Source organism: Clinocottus analis, unplaced genomic scaffold, assembly GCF_023055335.1.
Source record: "Clinocottus analis isolate CAN_PGR_092001 unplaced genomic scaffold, fCliAna1.0.p SCAF_21, whole genome shotgun sequence".
NCBI lineage: Eukaryota > Metazoa > Chordata > Actinopteri > Perciformes > Cottidae > Clinocottus > Clinocottus analis.
Genome location: NW_027175943.1, coordinates 6,710,811 through 6,728,348, shown reverse-complemented (window position 1 = coordinate 6,728,348; position 17,538 = coordinate 6,710,811). Strand labels below are relative to the sequence as shown.

Below are 17,538 nucleotides of genomic sequence, written 5' to 3'. Positions count from 1 at the left end.
AGCATGAATGCATGTTCAGATGTATAGTACAGCTAAATTGATAGCAATGCTCTGTTTCCCCTAGGTTTTCAGCTTCAGAGCAGAGGGTGGGGGGGGTCTAAGTTCACTCTCCATGTTGAGATGAGATCTTTTTACGGTTTTGAGAGACGGAACAGCAGAAAAGACGATTTCACAGAGACTTTGCGGAGACTGGCTTTTGGCAAAACGCCAAAAATCGCAGTCGCGCATGCGCAACGTAATCCGCGACATATTTTTCTCCGCTCTCTTTTTAGGGCTCAGCGCTCACCTGTGTGATGTATTGTGATCTGGCAATATAGAGAAAATTACAGGGAGGCGGGGGATTATTTCAGAGGGGCCCCCCTATAATAATGGTAGGGGAAACACTGATGCTGCAAGTAATATTTGACAGTTGGATGTCTGTTTCTTTCCCTTAATTAATACACAAATGTGTTCTTGTTCTAACATTGAGTTTTACATTCTCTATATTACATACATACATCTTTTGGTTTCACAGTCTCGCCCATTTTAATTTAAAGTCTTGGTTTTAAATAAAAAAGGAAAAAGATGGACCTCACGTGAATTTCCCATCAAAAAACAATATGCTCTCGCTGATCTTTCTAAATGCGTCTTGGGCATAAATGTGATACTAAATTGTGTGGAAAATATTAACCAGATTTAATAAAGTAGCTTCTATACTGTATTAATAAGCTGAAGCTGCTTGAGTTGGTGAACTTGACCGGCAGTGAAATTGCAGAGAGACCCAGCAGTGTGGGTGGAGGAAATTGAATTGCCTCTGTGCACCATAAAGAGTGGGTGTCAATCTATTGTACATTTTAGAGATAAACTGTGGAGGGAGGGGAACACATTGAGCCTCGGCTACTGCGCCGTGTCAGAGATGAGTTGGTGTAAAAGCAGAGCAATTGCCTGTCATTTTTAATTTAAGACATGCTTGTCAAAGAGTTGGTTTGTGAATTTACTACAGGTTCTTATCCAGATAGATGTTGGAAATAGGCCTGTGACCTTCTCTGTTCTTCATGCTCTGCCAAATAAGAAATAAAAACCGACTGTTTTATTTTTATATCCTGGTCTTAATGATTGTGATTTATTTTGAGAACTGCAATTCATGCCATTCACGACTTATAAAAGGCAGTCTTGTCCATGTTTAACTGTTGCATATTTTTCTGTGTTTTTGTTGTGCGGTCACTTTTTTGTTTCTATGGGTGAGAGGTTTTATGTATTTTTCTGGTCTTTTGATTGCAGGGCAGAGCCTAGGCTATGGATTTGTGAATTACGTCGACCCGAAGGATGCAGAAAAAGCCATCAATACCTTAAATGGCTTGAGACTTCAGACTAAAACTATCAAGGTAGGATGTCATGCATGTTTTTTTTCTAACCTCTAACAGGCATTACAGTGTTCATTCTTATATTTAATAAGAGACCTAATCAGACGGTCGTATTAAACCCAGTAAAATCAGTTACCATTCATGACTGGTTGCAAAAATTCAAGATATGCCGTTCATGTCTAGCTCTCTGGGATGGAGTCGGATGCATAATGAGGCTGGAGAAATGTGGGGTGGAGAGGGAGAGCCTATTGTTAATCTGGGCACATGCAGCTTTGCCTTGGCCTCAAGTAGAGCAGAACTGTTTCTATGGTTGCATGTGCTGTAGCTCTGCTGTATGCCTTTACAGGGAGGTAGCTTCCATTAGCATTCATCAGGCAATGTAGCGCTCAATGTGCGAGTGGAAAAACTAATTTGCTTCATATAGTGCTGCAGGATTTTTGGATAGTCGAGCCAGATATTTCCTCACTGGTCTTACGAGAAGCTTGCCAGATACCTTCTCTCATCGGGCAGAGGGGTTTTCATGAAAATGTCTGTGGGCAAAACACATTTTGCATAAAAAAATTAATTAATGCTAAAAAAAAATTGGCAGCTGTACATTTGATTAAATCTGTTTTTACAATGTATATATTAAATTGAAAGTTGAAGATGAGGCATGTTATGAGCCATACCACTTTATTCCCATGATTCAAACTGAACACGTCTTTAACCCCATCTCTCTTCCGCAGTTCATACCTCTGAAAGTATACCGTAATACTTTTTTTTTTTTTTTTTACCGCACGTTCCAAAATCTCTAGCTGCTCCGTCAGAAGTGCAAAAAACCCTAGTGGGGTGGAGGAATGTACTTTGCAAATATTAGCATCAAGTGGAGTGTGAAGGTGAGACAGGGAGGCGGGAATGAGAAGGAGCAAGGGAGTTGCCTGGCTGTGTGCAGGGAGCTTTAGATTTCACGTTCACTTTGTCAGCGGTCCCTTCAGAGCAGGGTCTGGGTGAGTTTGGAGAATTGGATGACCAATTTGAGTTCTAATTGATCTGAGAGCACAACAAGCGAGGTTTGATTAGGAGTGAATGTTCTTATACTCCAATGCAAAAGATTATAATGACTTGTTATACGGCACTGTAATTAGATGCAGCTGTTGTGCTAGTTATGTTATTGACAGTCAACTGGCAAGAACCTGGAGCCACCCGACGAAAGAAAGGTTCATGTCGGCAGATTCATGACTGCACTTTTACTTTATTTTCTCCCTCCCTGTGATCTCATTTAATCCTCATCTAAACCACCCTTTAGTCATTCTTCCACATCGGCTCCTACGTGTAGGCTATATGAGTCCCTCTGCATGTCATTGCATAGATAACTGGAAATGGCATAGTGCTCCAAAAACGTGATAATAATGTATGACTACTCCAAGATGAATGATGCATTGATCCACACGACGTGATGATCACTCTTTGTCCCTCCCCATTTTCTATTACACGCCTGTGTTTATGGACAAATGTTGATTTATGTTGCATGTTTATCCAGCAGCCTTGTGCTGGGGGGTTTTCCAAATATATATCCTGAATTTTAAAGAAGGAAATGAGCGAGGTTCTTTTTAATAGGCAGGTACGCTGCTGTCTATATAGATGGGCAAGTTATAATCAATTCATTTTTTAAATAAGAGCTGTCTAGACGGGCCTGATGCTGCATCCATCGCTGTCGGGTTTCCAACCGAATTGATGAACAAAAAATGCAAGTTTAACTTTTTTCTTGACGGACTGATTCGTCAATGTTCATTAAGCTGAATAGTCACTATGAGACAAAAAGATTGTGGTGCAGACAAACTATTGAATTGCATCCTAATGATTATAAAAACAATCATAATGGAGAAAACCTGCTATAGCAATTGGATTATGTTTTATTTGTTTAATGTATAATAAATTTGTAAGAGCATGAACCAAATGTAATACCTTAATGCTCCATAAAAATGCGACTATTTAGTCCACTCTGACAGATTAACTTGGTTCTCTTCGGGTGTGTTCAGACTGAACATGAAGCACTTTTTGGTTTTATTAGAGGATATATAATTGTTGTGCAGTGATTTTTTTTTTTTTGTTTGTCTATTAGCCATTACCAATGTTAGCAGAGATGTTTGCTGTCGCAGGCACCAGCTGTGTGCGTGGTGTGTGTGTGTCTGTGTATAATCCAACATGGACTGTTTCTTCTTAGCAGGAACTCCATTTGTCTATTTTCTCGAGAATTTCTTCTTTCATTATATTCATGGAGTCTCGACGCTTTGTCTGCGGTTGTCACCAAAAGTAAATTTATGTTTAACAAATGTATTTAACATATTTGAATAATGAATCCAATCGCATCAATATTTTGGTAATAAAGTCCAAACACTTTTAAAGGTATTAAAAAGGTCATAACGCACGCTTTTATTTGAGCACAAGTACTAGAACTGCTAGTACTTGAATTGTAAATGCTACCAAATCAGTTGTCAGTGCATCTGATTCATCAATGTACTGAGAATTTAAATTAAGCATTTTTTTCATATTAATGCCATACACAGTGAGATGTTGGCTCCGTAGCATGACTGTATTTAAAGGAAACTCTGTCTGGTTAATTACCAGTTAGTGTTTAATTCTTCCTGGTAGAAATGGGTCACAGCATCTGCTCCTCTGCTTCTGTTAATTTAGAAAACCTAACATAAGAGGTGATGAATAACCTGCCTTGATCTCAGAAAATTTGCATTAGAGATATGCATGTTTAAAACTGGCTGTAATGTACTCGTGGTCATGTGAACTGTCTCCATCTGTAGGTTTCCTTTGCGCGTCCAAGCTCCGCCTCCATCAGAGATGCGAATTTGTACGTCAGTGGCTTGCCAAAAACCATGACTCAGAAAGAACTGGAGCAGCTCTTCTCTCAGTACGGACGCATCATTACCTCACGCATTCTGGTGGACCAGGTAACTGGTGAGTAGGACATGACAGACTCCCTCCCTTCCCTTGCTGCTTTTCTTTTCACCTCCTTCCAGCAGTGACTCCCTAGCAAAAAGAAAGTCAGGCTGGAGAAATACATCAGAGGTGGTGGTATGAGGTCCCCAAAAATGCAATTTCCCACTAGAGGTGTTCATAAATATGCATAGATGGACAGAATAGGAAATGGGTGTTAAGAGGCAGGACTCTATGCTTCATCATTTCACTTCTGTCTGCACTTACCTTGCTTCCTTTTCCCCTTCTTGAGGTGTACTTGCAATGCCCGTTTCATGAAAAGAAACAAAATGCATTAGGAGAGGTTATATTTTCTATATCTTTACTGTCATGTGGAAGCAGAGCCCTGTGAAACACTGATCAGAATCTCTTAACTAGACATTTCCCAGTTGTTGTGTCCCCATGTGCTGCTGCCACATATATTCTTTCAGGCATGCGTTATGGGAATGGTTATCTCTCTGGAGAAATCTTTCATTTGTATTTTAGTATTAATGGAACAGTCTATAATCTCACTGTAAGAAAAAGGGAAACCCAATCACCAAAATCCAAAGCAGTATTGCAACATGCCGTTGCTCACAAACTAGCAAACTGACACTTTAAACAAAAGTACTCGTTCTTCCCCGTGCCTTTTTTACTGCACTGGCTCTCAATGACAAATCTCATACAAGATTTTAATAATTTAGTGGTGCAGCGGCTCATAAAATTCACGGATCGGATCAAATATGTGATCAGCACAAGAAATAAATCACATATTTTACACAATATTGGCGGGTAATGGTAAAAACTAATCTGCGGTTTGTGTGCGTGCCGAACCGTGAGAGGTGATCTGTAGCGATCACGGATTAATCGTGGTCAGTTATATCGCTACTAGTATTCACTTTTTTATGTATTGGCATTATCAATATTTAACATCAGTGTCGTTGGTAAAACATTCACATTATATGGGCCTGTATTTTTAATTGACTGGCACAAGCTGCTCTCTATATAAAAAAAGTATACAAGTTTGTATACACCTCTCAAATTTTGCTAATTGTATGTCTGCTACAGCAAACACTTTTGCTATCGCATTAATCCAATTTTTAGCTGTTAAAAGTATTTTGTCTGCACCGCCACAACCTAATGCTCCAAATGTTTTCAGAAAGCTCGGGTTAAACTATCATGAAATAATATAATCGCACTACTGTTTGGGGAAATATAATATTTGTAATTTGTCGTGTGTTAATATACTCCAATTATTATTAGTCGAAGCTGCATATCAGCACTGACTGCTTTCTCTGCGACTGATCTTATGTTAATTTTCTCTCCTCAGGCGTTTCCAGAGGGGTTGGCTTCATTCGTTTTGATCGGCGAGTTGAGGCCGAGGAGGCCATCAAGGGTCTTAACTGTCAGAAGCCGCCTGGTGCCACTGAACCCATTACGGTCAAGTTTGCGAACAACCCGAGCCAGAAGACCAGCCAGGCACTTCTGTCCCAGCTGTATCAGTCACCCAATCGAAGGTACCCAGGACCCCTCGCACAGCAGGCACAACGCTTCAGGTAAAAGGGGCACACCAAAAATAAAAAAATCTGATTAAAGCCAAGTCTAGTTAATACTGCTCGTGATTTATGAGTCTGACCCTTTGAGGCTATTTGAAATTAGCATTTAAATTGTCTGGCAGCAGTACTTTGAAAATATTCTGTGTGGAGCTCATCAATACTCGGGACAGAATAATTCCTACCCATATTTACATTTTCAACTTTGCTGTGTTCCCTTCTGATGCAGATGTCAGCATACGAAACAATTGGGTTTGAGCAGATTTTGATAAATACGAAAAAAGAGATGAGCAAAACCGATTGAAAAATCAATAGGTGTGGAAGTTTTGCATAGTTAGTGGCCAAAATTGAGATATGAAAATGAATTTGCTTTTCACTCCACCTCAGTGGTAATGTATGCAAAATCACAATTTATGGGACTTGATATTTTTAAGTCTTATGCTGTGAAAGTTGCATTTTTTTATCCAGCATATAATGCACTTTTTATATGAACAGTGTCTCCAGCTTGCACAATTGAGTAGGTTGAATATTGATAAATGCTACTTAAATATTTAAGAAAGACATGATGGTCTTGGAATTCACTTTAATGTAAAAACTGGCCTTATTTTCTATCCCAGAAATATTACTCGTCTGTGTCATCCTGTCAAAATGCATCATTAACCTCGTATAAAGCTTGCTTTTATATTGCAATTAATGCGAGTTTCTTTTTTGAAGGTTGGACAATCTGCTGAACATGGCCTATGGAGTGAAAAGGTAATTTGAAATCTAAAAAAGAAAATCAGTCTCTTCTCTTGATCCTGAGGGAAATTTGGACCTAACATGAGAGAGTCAATGACAGACTTTTGTTTGTTCTCTCTTGTTTGCTGCATGACAATGCTCTGGTGTGCATGCACTGTGTGGTTTGTTTTTACATCAAGTGATGATTTAAGTATTTAGCATGTGTGCAAGATGCAAAAAGGTGAAATTGTTGGGAAGGGAGGACCAGAGCTACACATTAAACTATGAAGGAACAAGGGATGGGTGTCACTAAAGATTACCTGCTTTTCTGGCCTGGGACAATCACTTGCATCAATAAATAAATCGATGCATTGGAGTTGGATTCTTGGGGATGTCTGCTGCTTTGGGTGATGGAAACCCAAATTCACATATAAAGTTAAACTAAAGTAACTCACGGTCGTAGAACTTACTCAGACATGTGCATATGGCTCATACATTGAGCCAGTTATACATATTTAAGTTCTCTCAGTGCATATTGGGTATGTTGTCACATAATGCCCCATGGCATTAAAACTCGTCACCTTCTGAATATGAGGCGGCGGTCTCAAGTACTGAACTGCTACATAGATGGGTAACTGAGGCAGCAGTTCAAATTCATCCAGCTGCAGTGTATTAAAAGCCGTCTGGACTGATAATTAAACATTATAGATTACCTCCAGCGTACCTTGTGACATATAAGCTATGGCTGTTTATTTGATTAGTAGCCATGCAGATGGCCTTTTATCATATTGGCCAGACTACGACATACACTTAACATCCTTATGTACAATAAGTATAACCAAATTCAGTCATATGCGCTTGAAACATAATATTTATTGTTAATTATTGTATGTCACTCTCTTAAATAAGGTGAGTGCCTGTATTGGATAAGATCAGTGACAATGAAGCAGTGGAATGCTTTAATCTCTATACAATGTCACAACGTGTCTAAATTACAGGCTACATTGCTTGTCTACATAACAAAGGACAGAATGTCTTACTTGCTATTGCATACTTGTATTTTGAGCTCAATACTTTTACCTTGATCTATTATGGACAGCCTTGTCCTATTTTAAACTTTGTTGCATCAGAAGTCTTTCAGAATTTGCCAGGTTACCAGTTTGTCAAAGTTCAGTTTTAGGAATGCCTTCCTCAAGTATGATTGAAGTCCAATCCCCTGAAAGCTCAAAGGCCCATCACCGGCGACAATAGACTTGTGATTTCTCTTCTGCCCTGCTCTTTGGCTGACGTCTTCGTTGCCAAATCTCTCTGCGTGCCCTTGATGCTGGGAGCACACCTGTCATGGTGGATGTTCCCTGAGAGGCCAACTGGAGCAGCTAATCTTATGTGACACCTGCTGCAATAATTCATAGGCTTTCCATGCACTTTGAATTTTGTTTCTTTAAACTGCAATACCACATTTACCAAAAGCCAGAGCTTTTGCCTGGCTTTCCATTAGTCTTTGCATAAACTCCAACTTAAATATGGCAGCTGTTTCTTTGTTTTTTTTTTGTAAATAACTGTTTAGTTTATTTGTAGGCTCATGATGGGCTCAAAAAGCATCATGTCGACGTTTTTTTTGGCTGTTCAGCCGAAATGACAGATCACCTTTATTTTGATGAAGCTGACTTTTTACGTAATTGTCCAGCTGAAAAATAATATTTACTTAGAAAATAACTTCTATTGATTTTATGAAAACTGTAAGTAGGGTGTTATCACTGACCGTAGAAGCATGAAAACACTCAGAATGACGCATGGCGAGTGCTGTAGGGATGGATTCAGATTGTTAGTCTTCTAAAATGGTCCATTTCATCCTAATTTGGGCTCCTTTACTTTGTGTCTGCAGCAGGTTCTCACCCATGGCCATTGATGGGGTGACCAGCCTGGCTGGCATCAACATCCCCGGGCATGCGGGCACTGGCTGGTGTATCTTTGTCTACAACCTGGCTCCAGATGCAGATGAGAGCATCCTCTGGCAGATGTTTGGGCCGTTTGGTGCCGTCACAAACGTCAAGGTCATTCGCGACTTTAACACAAACAAGTGCAAAGGATTTGGTTTTGTCACCATGACTAACTACGACGAGGCAGCCGTGGCCATCGCCAGCTTGAATGGATACCGCCTCGGGGACAGAGTGCTGCAAGTCTCGTTCAAAACCAACAAAACACACAAAGCCTAATACCCACTGAGATTGTTTCTAGAAAACTCGGCAGAAAATGGAACCAGAAAATGGAAGCGCATTGACCGTAACTTTCTACATTAGTGAAAACAGCTTTGTAAATCAGTGTTACGAAGAAAAACAAAATTTAGCGTCCAATGTAACTTTTCTTTTCTTTTTCACGGCTACGCTTTAAAACATACTTTAAACCGGAAAAAAATACTGCAGGTTGTAACGCCTGTGATGTTGGATTCTCTTGCTCTCTTTACGGATGGACCATCTAAAATGTTACTATAGGTTTTTTGTTAAGTTGCACATCGGCTTTGAACAGTAAGTCTTGTAAGGTTATGTGTAGTGATTTTCTTTGTATTTTTCTGTGTCCTGATTTCCCTTTGGTGCATTATGCCTTCAGTGGTTAGCAAGTACTTATTTTGAACTCTTTGCGGTTTTGTTGATTTTGTAAGTATTCCGTTCATTGTAATATGAGTTGGTTATTCGGTTGGCTGCATAATGTTGCTTATTGTAAACTTAATGGATAAAAGACAAAAAAAAATATTCTTAAAGCAGTACCTTGCCAAAGAGCTAAGAACCTCTTTGATGTGGGTTTAAAAAGCATCTATTTTTATAAAAAGAAAAATTTGGAGAAACTTTTTACTGGACCTGGAACAAAATATTTTGACTTGGATACTTTGAAAAATATCTTCATATGACACCTTGTGAGCTTTTGAACTTTACAGGAAAGTTTGCAGTGGTTGAAATTTCTGGGGAGATTTATGATGTAAAAGATACCTTTTGAGATCTTTGTATTATCTTTAGATTATAGAATCAATGGCAGTGCTGGTTTCATTTGTAAAATCATCTGTGGGTCCCCTGTCATCCTGGTTGTTATATAACTAGCAACTCTCTTTCCGATTTGATTTGGAAACTGACAAAAATACAAAGGTTTATTCGCAAAAAGTGCATGCAAAATTATAACATGGAGATATCTTAAAAGGTAAATAGGGGATAAAAATCAGTTCTTCCTAAAGGATTCCCTTCAGACGGAGCTCATGGTGTACCTACGATATATCATTAGACTGATTTTTGTCTTGACATCAACCAATAAGGGTTTTTACATACTTTGTATGAAAGATTGAGGACAAGCCAACGAAGGCAGCAGCTTAAGAAAAACTAGTCTGAAGAATAGAACGGATTACTCCTGAGCTTTGAGCTTTGTAAATAAGTCCTTTTTATGTTGAGTGTTTGGCAGACTTTTTTTGGTTCTAGTTTGGACTTCATCGGAAAGTGTGATATAAATATATATTGTTTTCTTTTTTGGAGTATGTAAGGTATTTTTATTTTGGATATTAATCTTTGAATTTGAGTTTCCCTTCAGTTAAAATACTTGATTTGTTGTCCCATGGACTAGCATTACAGTGCATCAATTTCGTTGGTTGTTTGGTCTGTAGATAGTCTTGCTTCGTTTAAAAAAAAAAAAGGAGAAAAAAAAGCTATTAAACTATAGACATGTTTTTGTTTTTTATATATAAACATTATAGATATATATATATTTATGTGGTAAAGAATGGATATAAACCACAGTTTTGAACTATTTTAGTTTTTTATTTTGTTTTCATACTCTTATAAATATATATATAAATCTATATATATATATAAACGTAATGCATATAACCTGTCTTTAAAATCGTACAAAGGTGTATATTGCTTTATTCACTTTAGGGGAAGGTCAGTGAAGCAGTTCCATCAACAATGGCAACATTTGTTGCAAGAGTTTGTCGGACTGTCACGAGTCTCGAACAACCAATGAAGGCTCGTCGGGCCTTAGATGCACTGACACTGTACCTGCATCCTGCTTGGTATTCAAACCAATTACTAGTCATGCTTCCCCTTAAATGAGCAATGTGCTATGCATTATAGGAAAACTGCTTTTTCTTGTTTATCTATTCCTTATTTGTGTTACTTGTAAAAGTTAAATTTAAGTCTAGATGAGTTGTGATACTTGCTGCCGTGGGTTAGAAACTAAAATTTTCATGCCTGACCCGTCATTGTTGGCGATATTTTTCTTTCTTTTTCTAACTTCTTGACGATAATTTGGTCTTGACAAATTTTTCTGATGGTCCGGCATGAAAAATTGTTCCCTCCCACCCCTCTTATCTCAATTCTTAATATAAGAATGATTATTTATTTGAAGTTGTATAGTCTGACTTGGTTAACAGCGTTTTTGGAATAGAATATCTTATGTTGAGTATTTAAAAGGATGTACATGTTCTTTACTTTGTGTTTGGATACTTTTGGATTTTTTCCATGTTCAGTACATCAATAAATAAGTTGAAGGGCAAAGCAGCATTGTGAATGGATCCTATCACTCACCCCAAAACGTTGTTTTTCCAATTTAACATCTAAAACTTTTACAGTTCATATTTTTCTCACCATTCTGTCTTATTAAATATGTAAATTATCACTCCTTTTTGTTTTAATTCAAATACTTCAAGCATACATTATCATTTTATGGAAATCTAATTGCTTCTCTCAAAAGAAAACCATCTACAAGCATCTCCAAAGATCACTGGAGTCTTGATGTCCCGGCCATCGACTCAAAGTCCTCTTGACCTCCTTGTAAAAGTATACAGTCTACATTTTTTTGTTGTTTTTGTAGGAATTTTATCGTTTAAGTGTTAGATGTTAATTAGTGAGCGTTAGAGCTGCTAGTGCTGGCATACTTATTCAAAATTTTAACTTAACTGTATTGTACCCTGATTCAAACTTATAACTGTACTTACTATTGCAATTCCTTTTCATTCTAGCAACTTTATTTAATTGTTTACTTTGTGAATGATTGACATCTCATACTTTATTTTAGCTTGTCTACAACAGTTTATTTTCCTTGCTGGACTCTGGCAGAGAGGCCGATGAACTCAAGAAGTCACCAAGTGAAAGAGTTATACTGTTATTGCTCAGTTAAGTTGGACTGGCCCCCGTTGGCTGCGGCTCTTTAAAAAATAAATCCCCGCGGCAGTGTTTCTGCTGGTAAAGTCTTAGCTATTAATCATCTGATCCACTTTTTCAGGAAGATAAATCTGCATTTAAGAAATGTAGCTCTGTAAGCTTTAACACACAATGTTTTGTCTTGAAGCATCTCCCAACTAAGTTCTAAAAGTATAAATAATGTCACGGTGCCGTTACAATATTGATTCCTTTTTTAGTGTTTTAAGCTCAGTGTGTAAATGGCTTTTAGGTGGCATCTTTCTTCGCTTGATACTTGAATACTCTGATAAATCACTGGTCTCAGAGACGTGAAACTGCACACACCCCACAAAACTGCACGACAGGTGAACTATCTCCAGAAGTTGAATACCTTGCTTTTTACAAACAGTTATACAGTTTAAATACTTTTAATAGGTTTCAGCGGACACACAAACACAAAGTAGTGTGGTACACCAGCGTTGGCCTTGAAACCTGTGCAAGAACACGAGCCGCTTGCCTCTCGCTGCTCGAGTGATGGACGCTTGATATTCACGGTGGCCATGTTTGCCTCACTTGTAGATTAATACTTGCTGGAGTAAAGCTGCACGGCGTTGAGGATGAAGGTACTCGCCTGAATGCACCGTCAAAGAGCAGCGCAAGGCTTGAAGGAAGAAGCCTGATGTAGAGAATTGATTGCCCCCCTCCCCCATTTATGTTTTTATCTCATGCTCCACTTGAGGCGGGCAGCCTGGCTGAAGATGGAAGGCCTGCTTTGAAGTGAGCTTCCCTACTGCGCCGCTACCTCATGCTGCCGATTGTCACTTTAGGGGCATTGCAAAGACACGGATGGACGCTGCTGAAGGAACCACACGGCCTTTTTTGCAAAACAAAGCTTTTTCAAAGCATTCACAATTCATGTATGGAAGCATATTTTGCACGACGCTCCATCGTGTCGTCGTTGTAGCGCTCCGTTTGGCTAGCCGAAGATAAGGAGGCTAATCTGCGCGCTACTTAAAAAGCTTTCAGAGGCTCTGATTTGACTCTTCTATTTGCCTGCATGTTGGGTGGGAAATAATCTTTCGTGACAGCATTTATTGCTATATGGGATTGATTTTTGCAGTTTCAAAGCTTCCCATATGTCAATGTTAAGGTTTGCTTTGTCCTTAAAGGGAAACTGATATTGATTTGAAAAGCCTTGGCTGAATGACGGCATACTCAGATCTTATCTGGCGCGCCTCGAGGCTGAAATTGGTCTCATCATGCCCGACTTGTGATGGTGTTCGGCATCCTCTCGCTATATGTTGGGATTACATGCTGCTAGTTAAAATGGGATTAGCCTTCAGCAGTTAATGGCCATCACTGACAAGTGGGCGCAAGTTAATGTCACATCTTTTTTAGCTATTTGATGTAAAGAAACCGCTAGTGCACAGAGTCATCGGGGCTTTGACTGGTGCTCTGAAATTAGTTTGACTCCTTCTTTTAAATGCTTTGTACGAGAAGTCCTTCAGATCACAGAATGAGGTACAAGTGACAAAAAGAGGACATCATTTTATCCTGAGTGGCGTCTCTGCTTCCCGTGCAAACACCAGAATATAACATTTTAAAAATGTGAATTAAAAGTCCACCCGGTCTATGAAGTGAGGAAGTAATTGCCAGATGGCACCATCTGGCCCGTCTACTGCAGCGGTTCCAAACCTTTTATGTCAGACATTCCCCACTTCAACAGCCTGCCGTCTTCTAAATGTGCTTATTTGACATTATTTGATTTTAAACCAAATGTTATTTGACACTATGATCTAAAATATATATTGGTGTTCATTTACTCCGTTTTTAGGTCAGTTGGCAATTACACCAGAAGCATTCTTACATTTAGCCACTTTGTTAATTATCCACCACTTTAAGATTTTTTAATTTTTTAAATATTTCCATTTTATTTGGCAATAAAATGATTATTTTTGTGGTTTTTCAACAAAAATGTTACCTTTTTCCCAAAATGATTTCACCTGTTCTGTTACTTCTAGATAACGTATTGGCTACCTTTTCATCCATTCCTTTTTCAGTTTTTATCCATATATATTGTACAACAATTTGAATTGTATCCTTTTCTTGCAGTATTTCAACCGGTTTCCATCTCCTGTAGCAATTTTAAACTAATCTATCTCTTGTCACGAGCCAGTTGTATTTTGATTGTTCAGACTTCTCTGCTTGCTTTAGTTCACACACGGTGTTCAGGAGTTTGACCCCCTGCAGCTTTAGTTCCTCAGTTTGTGAATAACTGGTATAAGGAGTAAAATGTGCTTCATGCTATTTAGTTCATAAACAAAGGGGTCAAACAGACGATCCCACCATTACCAGGCCACCCATTGGCTGCTCTGTGCTAGTGGATCCTAGCACCCTTAGCATGCTATGTAATGAAACCGGACATGAATAAAAGATGCTTCTGCATTTTGTTGTGAGCTGCTTATGTCAGCACGAGCATGTAAACATTTTTGCATTTGGTCTGTCAGATGATGTGATTAATGGCCCACCAGGTTTTCTATTGCGCTCATTTATAATTTGTACCTCTTTTGTTCAGATTTCACAGTTCAACTGAAGCACAAAGCCTTCTGCACCTCCTGGTTTTCTCCTATTGTGTGAGGTTGAGAGCTTTTATTTCCTGCTCCGATAAATGGAGAACAGACGTGTGTTAATGGAGGGCTGTTTGAGCACAAAAGCAACAGATCTGCAGAAGTTTGCTCATCAGCATCTTGCATACCAATAAATGCCTTTCCAGGGTCACCACTTTGAAACTGGTATTCAATGGCAGCTCAAACAAGCTATTCTATGCCTAAAGCATGACGGTAATAGCACCTTTATATTTATGATATAAACCTCATTCCTTATCATATCCTTACTTTTTTCACTTGAAATGCTTGATTTTCAGGTCTAGGCTTAACACCGACTTGAAATAGTGGCATCTGCCCCAATATAATATAATCTTCCTGGTTCTACGACTAACTTCCCTTACTTAAATTGATAATGGGTTTAAACAAGATAATATGGGTCTTTATGAGATGTATTTTACAATACAGATTTCTGAGCTGGATTATGATAGATGTGCATGGCACTAGTGTGTTTTTTTCATTTGATAAGGCTGATACAGGTATGGCCTCATGCCCACCCTGTTAAAAAAAACATGTATTTTTTTTTAGCATCCTGGAATCAGTTTACACAGATTTAGGTGTTTTTGATGTGCACAACGTGCAACCCTCCAGAGAGTAATTTTGAAACAATTAAACATGTTGAGATGCATAATTTCCCCAGTCACCGATATTGCACAACACTGTAGCTACAGTTTATTAATTTCTGGGCCATAATTGCCTCAGATTGAATGAAAAGAACTTTTACCACATTACCCATTATGTGTGTAAAATCCGGCTAAAATGTCCCAAACAGAGTGAGGATGCAGCGCTCACGTGTCCAGACAACATGAAGCAACATATGACGCTTACAAAATGTTGCTTAAGCCTGTAACTGAGAAGGTCTTAAGCACAATGTGTTGCCAAGTTTAGTTGTAAAGACTTTTCCGCGTCCATGTTAAAAGTTGCTTCCCTCCCAGTTGCCAGTAAAGCGATTACTGGCGCCTCGGCCAGCTTCATGGTACCAAGCTGGTTTCTCTGGTCCTCGACAGAATGAAACTTCGCTGCTTGACCCTCCAGGTTAAAAAGCGTTTGTCATCCATCTCATGCTCCTCTGATGGAGTGTGCCCTATGCACAGTTGCTCTCCGAGTGTTTGTCCTCTGTGGAACAATGGCTTTCATCCACGGATGAAACGCTCTTGAGCGTTTTGAACGAGGAGTCCTTTCAGCTGATTGGGCTGGAGTGTTGGATAGTGGTTCTTTATGTGACATAAATATGTCACATAAATATGTGCTTCATGATCCCTCTCATGACCCAGTGACACGGATAATCCACGTGTAAACTCACGAGGGCCTTATCTTTGTGTAAAGTTACAATATTCTGTAACGTGCCGTTCTGGAGAGTTGCACCAGTGTTGTAGAGAATGTGCTCGTCAGTGGTCCTTGTGGATTGCACACAGTTCAAAAAGTGAAACGTTAGTTAAAATAGTATTTTTGACCGGCTTGAAATGATGAAAGTGAACGGAAATAAGACCCTTTTAAAAAAAATTACCCACACACGGAACTGTCCCTCTATCCTCGATGCCACAATTTCGACATGCCGTGCGGCTGACGTAGTGCACTATACGATGTTGAATGCTTCTTTTGCATCATATGTCCATTTGTCCTCCGACATGAAAGACATCCTTCTGCTCAGCCGACGACCTCGTTCGGCTGTTTCCCTATTACTCCACGGTCAAACGCCTTCAGTGATTGGATTTAAGTTATTACATCACAAATCGCTGGAACTCGGCTTCCTCCAGCTTGTTAGATCAGCAGCGACTTCCATCACCACGGCCTGTCTCCTCTTAGCGGGGCTCCGTGGTGTTCTCCCTGTGAGGCCTTGGCACCTCCGTTCCATAATGAGGTGGTGAAAAGGGGTGCAGATTAGAATAACAGCCCTAACTAAGCCATAATGGGCCGATGAGGCGCTACGTTTGGGGAAACCATGTCATTTCTCATTTTTTTGCCGTGCCACGGAAAAATGTCTCTTTTCTCTCACCCAAAACAAGCCCCCAAGAACAGCGACAGAGGCAAGCTGCCGGCACGACCACGGCAATCAGCTAAACATTGCTTCTTCCCCCATCTCGCTTCTTTCTCTCGGCTCCTGCCGATAGTCTGAGTGAGTGAAAGTAAAAAAATAAGAAATCTATGCCTCTGATTGTTGACTTTTAAAATCAAAGATGAGTTTCAGCTTCGAGGAAACTACCGAGGCCTCGAAGCTCACACCTCAGATGGAGGCTTTTTCTTCCAGCGATGGCTATCGACACGTCTTTAGTGATGGGCAAGCGAGGCGCTCGCTCTTGAAGCAGCAAGGCTTTCCAGCCAATAGTTTTTGGAAATGGGTTCATTCTTCCAGGCGGTTCACTCGGGGCTCCTGCTGGTCAACGGAATATACAGCAGACAAGGTGTATTATCGATTTTAAACAGTGATGCAATAAGCTCGCCGCTATTGTGTGCAAAGGTTGGTTCAAATACAAAGAAACATATTGTGTGATTCATTTCAAACGTAATTTACATTTGGTAAGAGCCGTCTTTTAGGTTTTCCGGTTAAGTCAGAGACGACATACACGTGAAATAGAACCCATCGTGGGAGATAATCTGAGGGTTTTTCAGTGAAACCTGAAGTGTGTTCATCGATGGTGGGAGTCACATGGTTAGACCTAATTATGTCTTTAGGACCTGGGGAAACGGACCCAGCTTTCTTTCTTTCTTTGTTTTGTCAGTTTATGCTTTAAGAAAGATGAATTAGTCATAGATTGCCAGATTGTAGGATTATAAATTCTTCTTTTCTGCATTTAATACAAGATGTGCCTTTTTGATAGCCAGCTGCAGTTGTTTAATAGCCAGGTTACATTGAGCTCTATAATACATGCTATTGACTCATATTGTAGCTGAATGCAGTACAATTTCATATATGGGTAGTGCTAAGGACCCAAAATGGATCTTAAAACTAGTCTTACAAATATTAATACAAATGTATGAACATATTCAAATATGATCAAATAAGGTATAATGTTGAACTCATTAAACAGTCATTAAAAACATACCATAATTGCAGCAACTCCATTGCTGTGATATTCTTGTCTATTACAGATGTTTAGGAAACTGCTGGCTGTATTTGACTTGTCACTCCAGATGTGCAGATGCAGCTGTCGACTGT

At 39.3% G+C, this 17,538-nt stretch overlaps 1 protein-coding gene across 5 annotated transcripts in view; it reads left to right on the top strand.

Annotated features, from left to right (window-relative positions):
• The window catches only part of elavl2 (ELAV like neuron-specific RNA binding protein 2), a 32,063-nt gene extending 20,966 nt beyond the window's left edge, over positions 1-11,097 (top strand). For 4 of the 5 annotated variants that reach the window (XM_068587670.1, XM_068587669.1, XM_068587671.1 and 1 more), the window contains exons 4-8: positions 1,261-1,364; positions 4,139-4,292; positions 5,620-5,845; positions 6,557-6,595; positions 8,445-11,097. In XM_068587670.1, coding sequence (XP_068443771.1) covers positions 1,261-1,364; positions 4,139-4,292; positions 5,620-5,845; positions 6,557-6,595; positions 8,445-8,775 — 854 coding nt within the window. In that variant the 3' untranslated portion in view covers positions 8,776-11,097. The remainder of the gene's footprint in view (positions 1-1,260; positions 1,365-4,138; positions 4,293-5,619; positions 5,846-6,556; positions 6,596-8,444) is intronic. The other variant, XM_068587672.1, reaches the window with a different exon arrangement.
• The last annotated feature ends 6,441 nt before the right edge of the window (positions 11,098-17,538 follow it).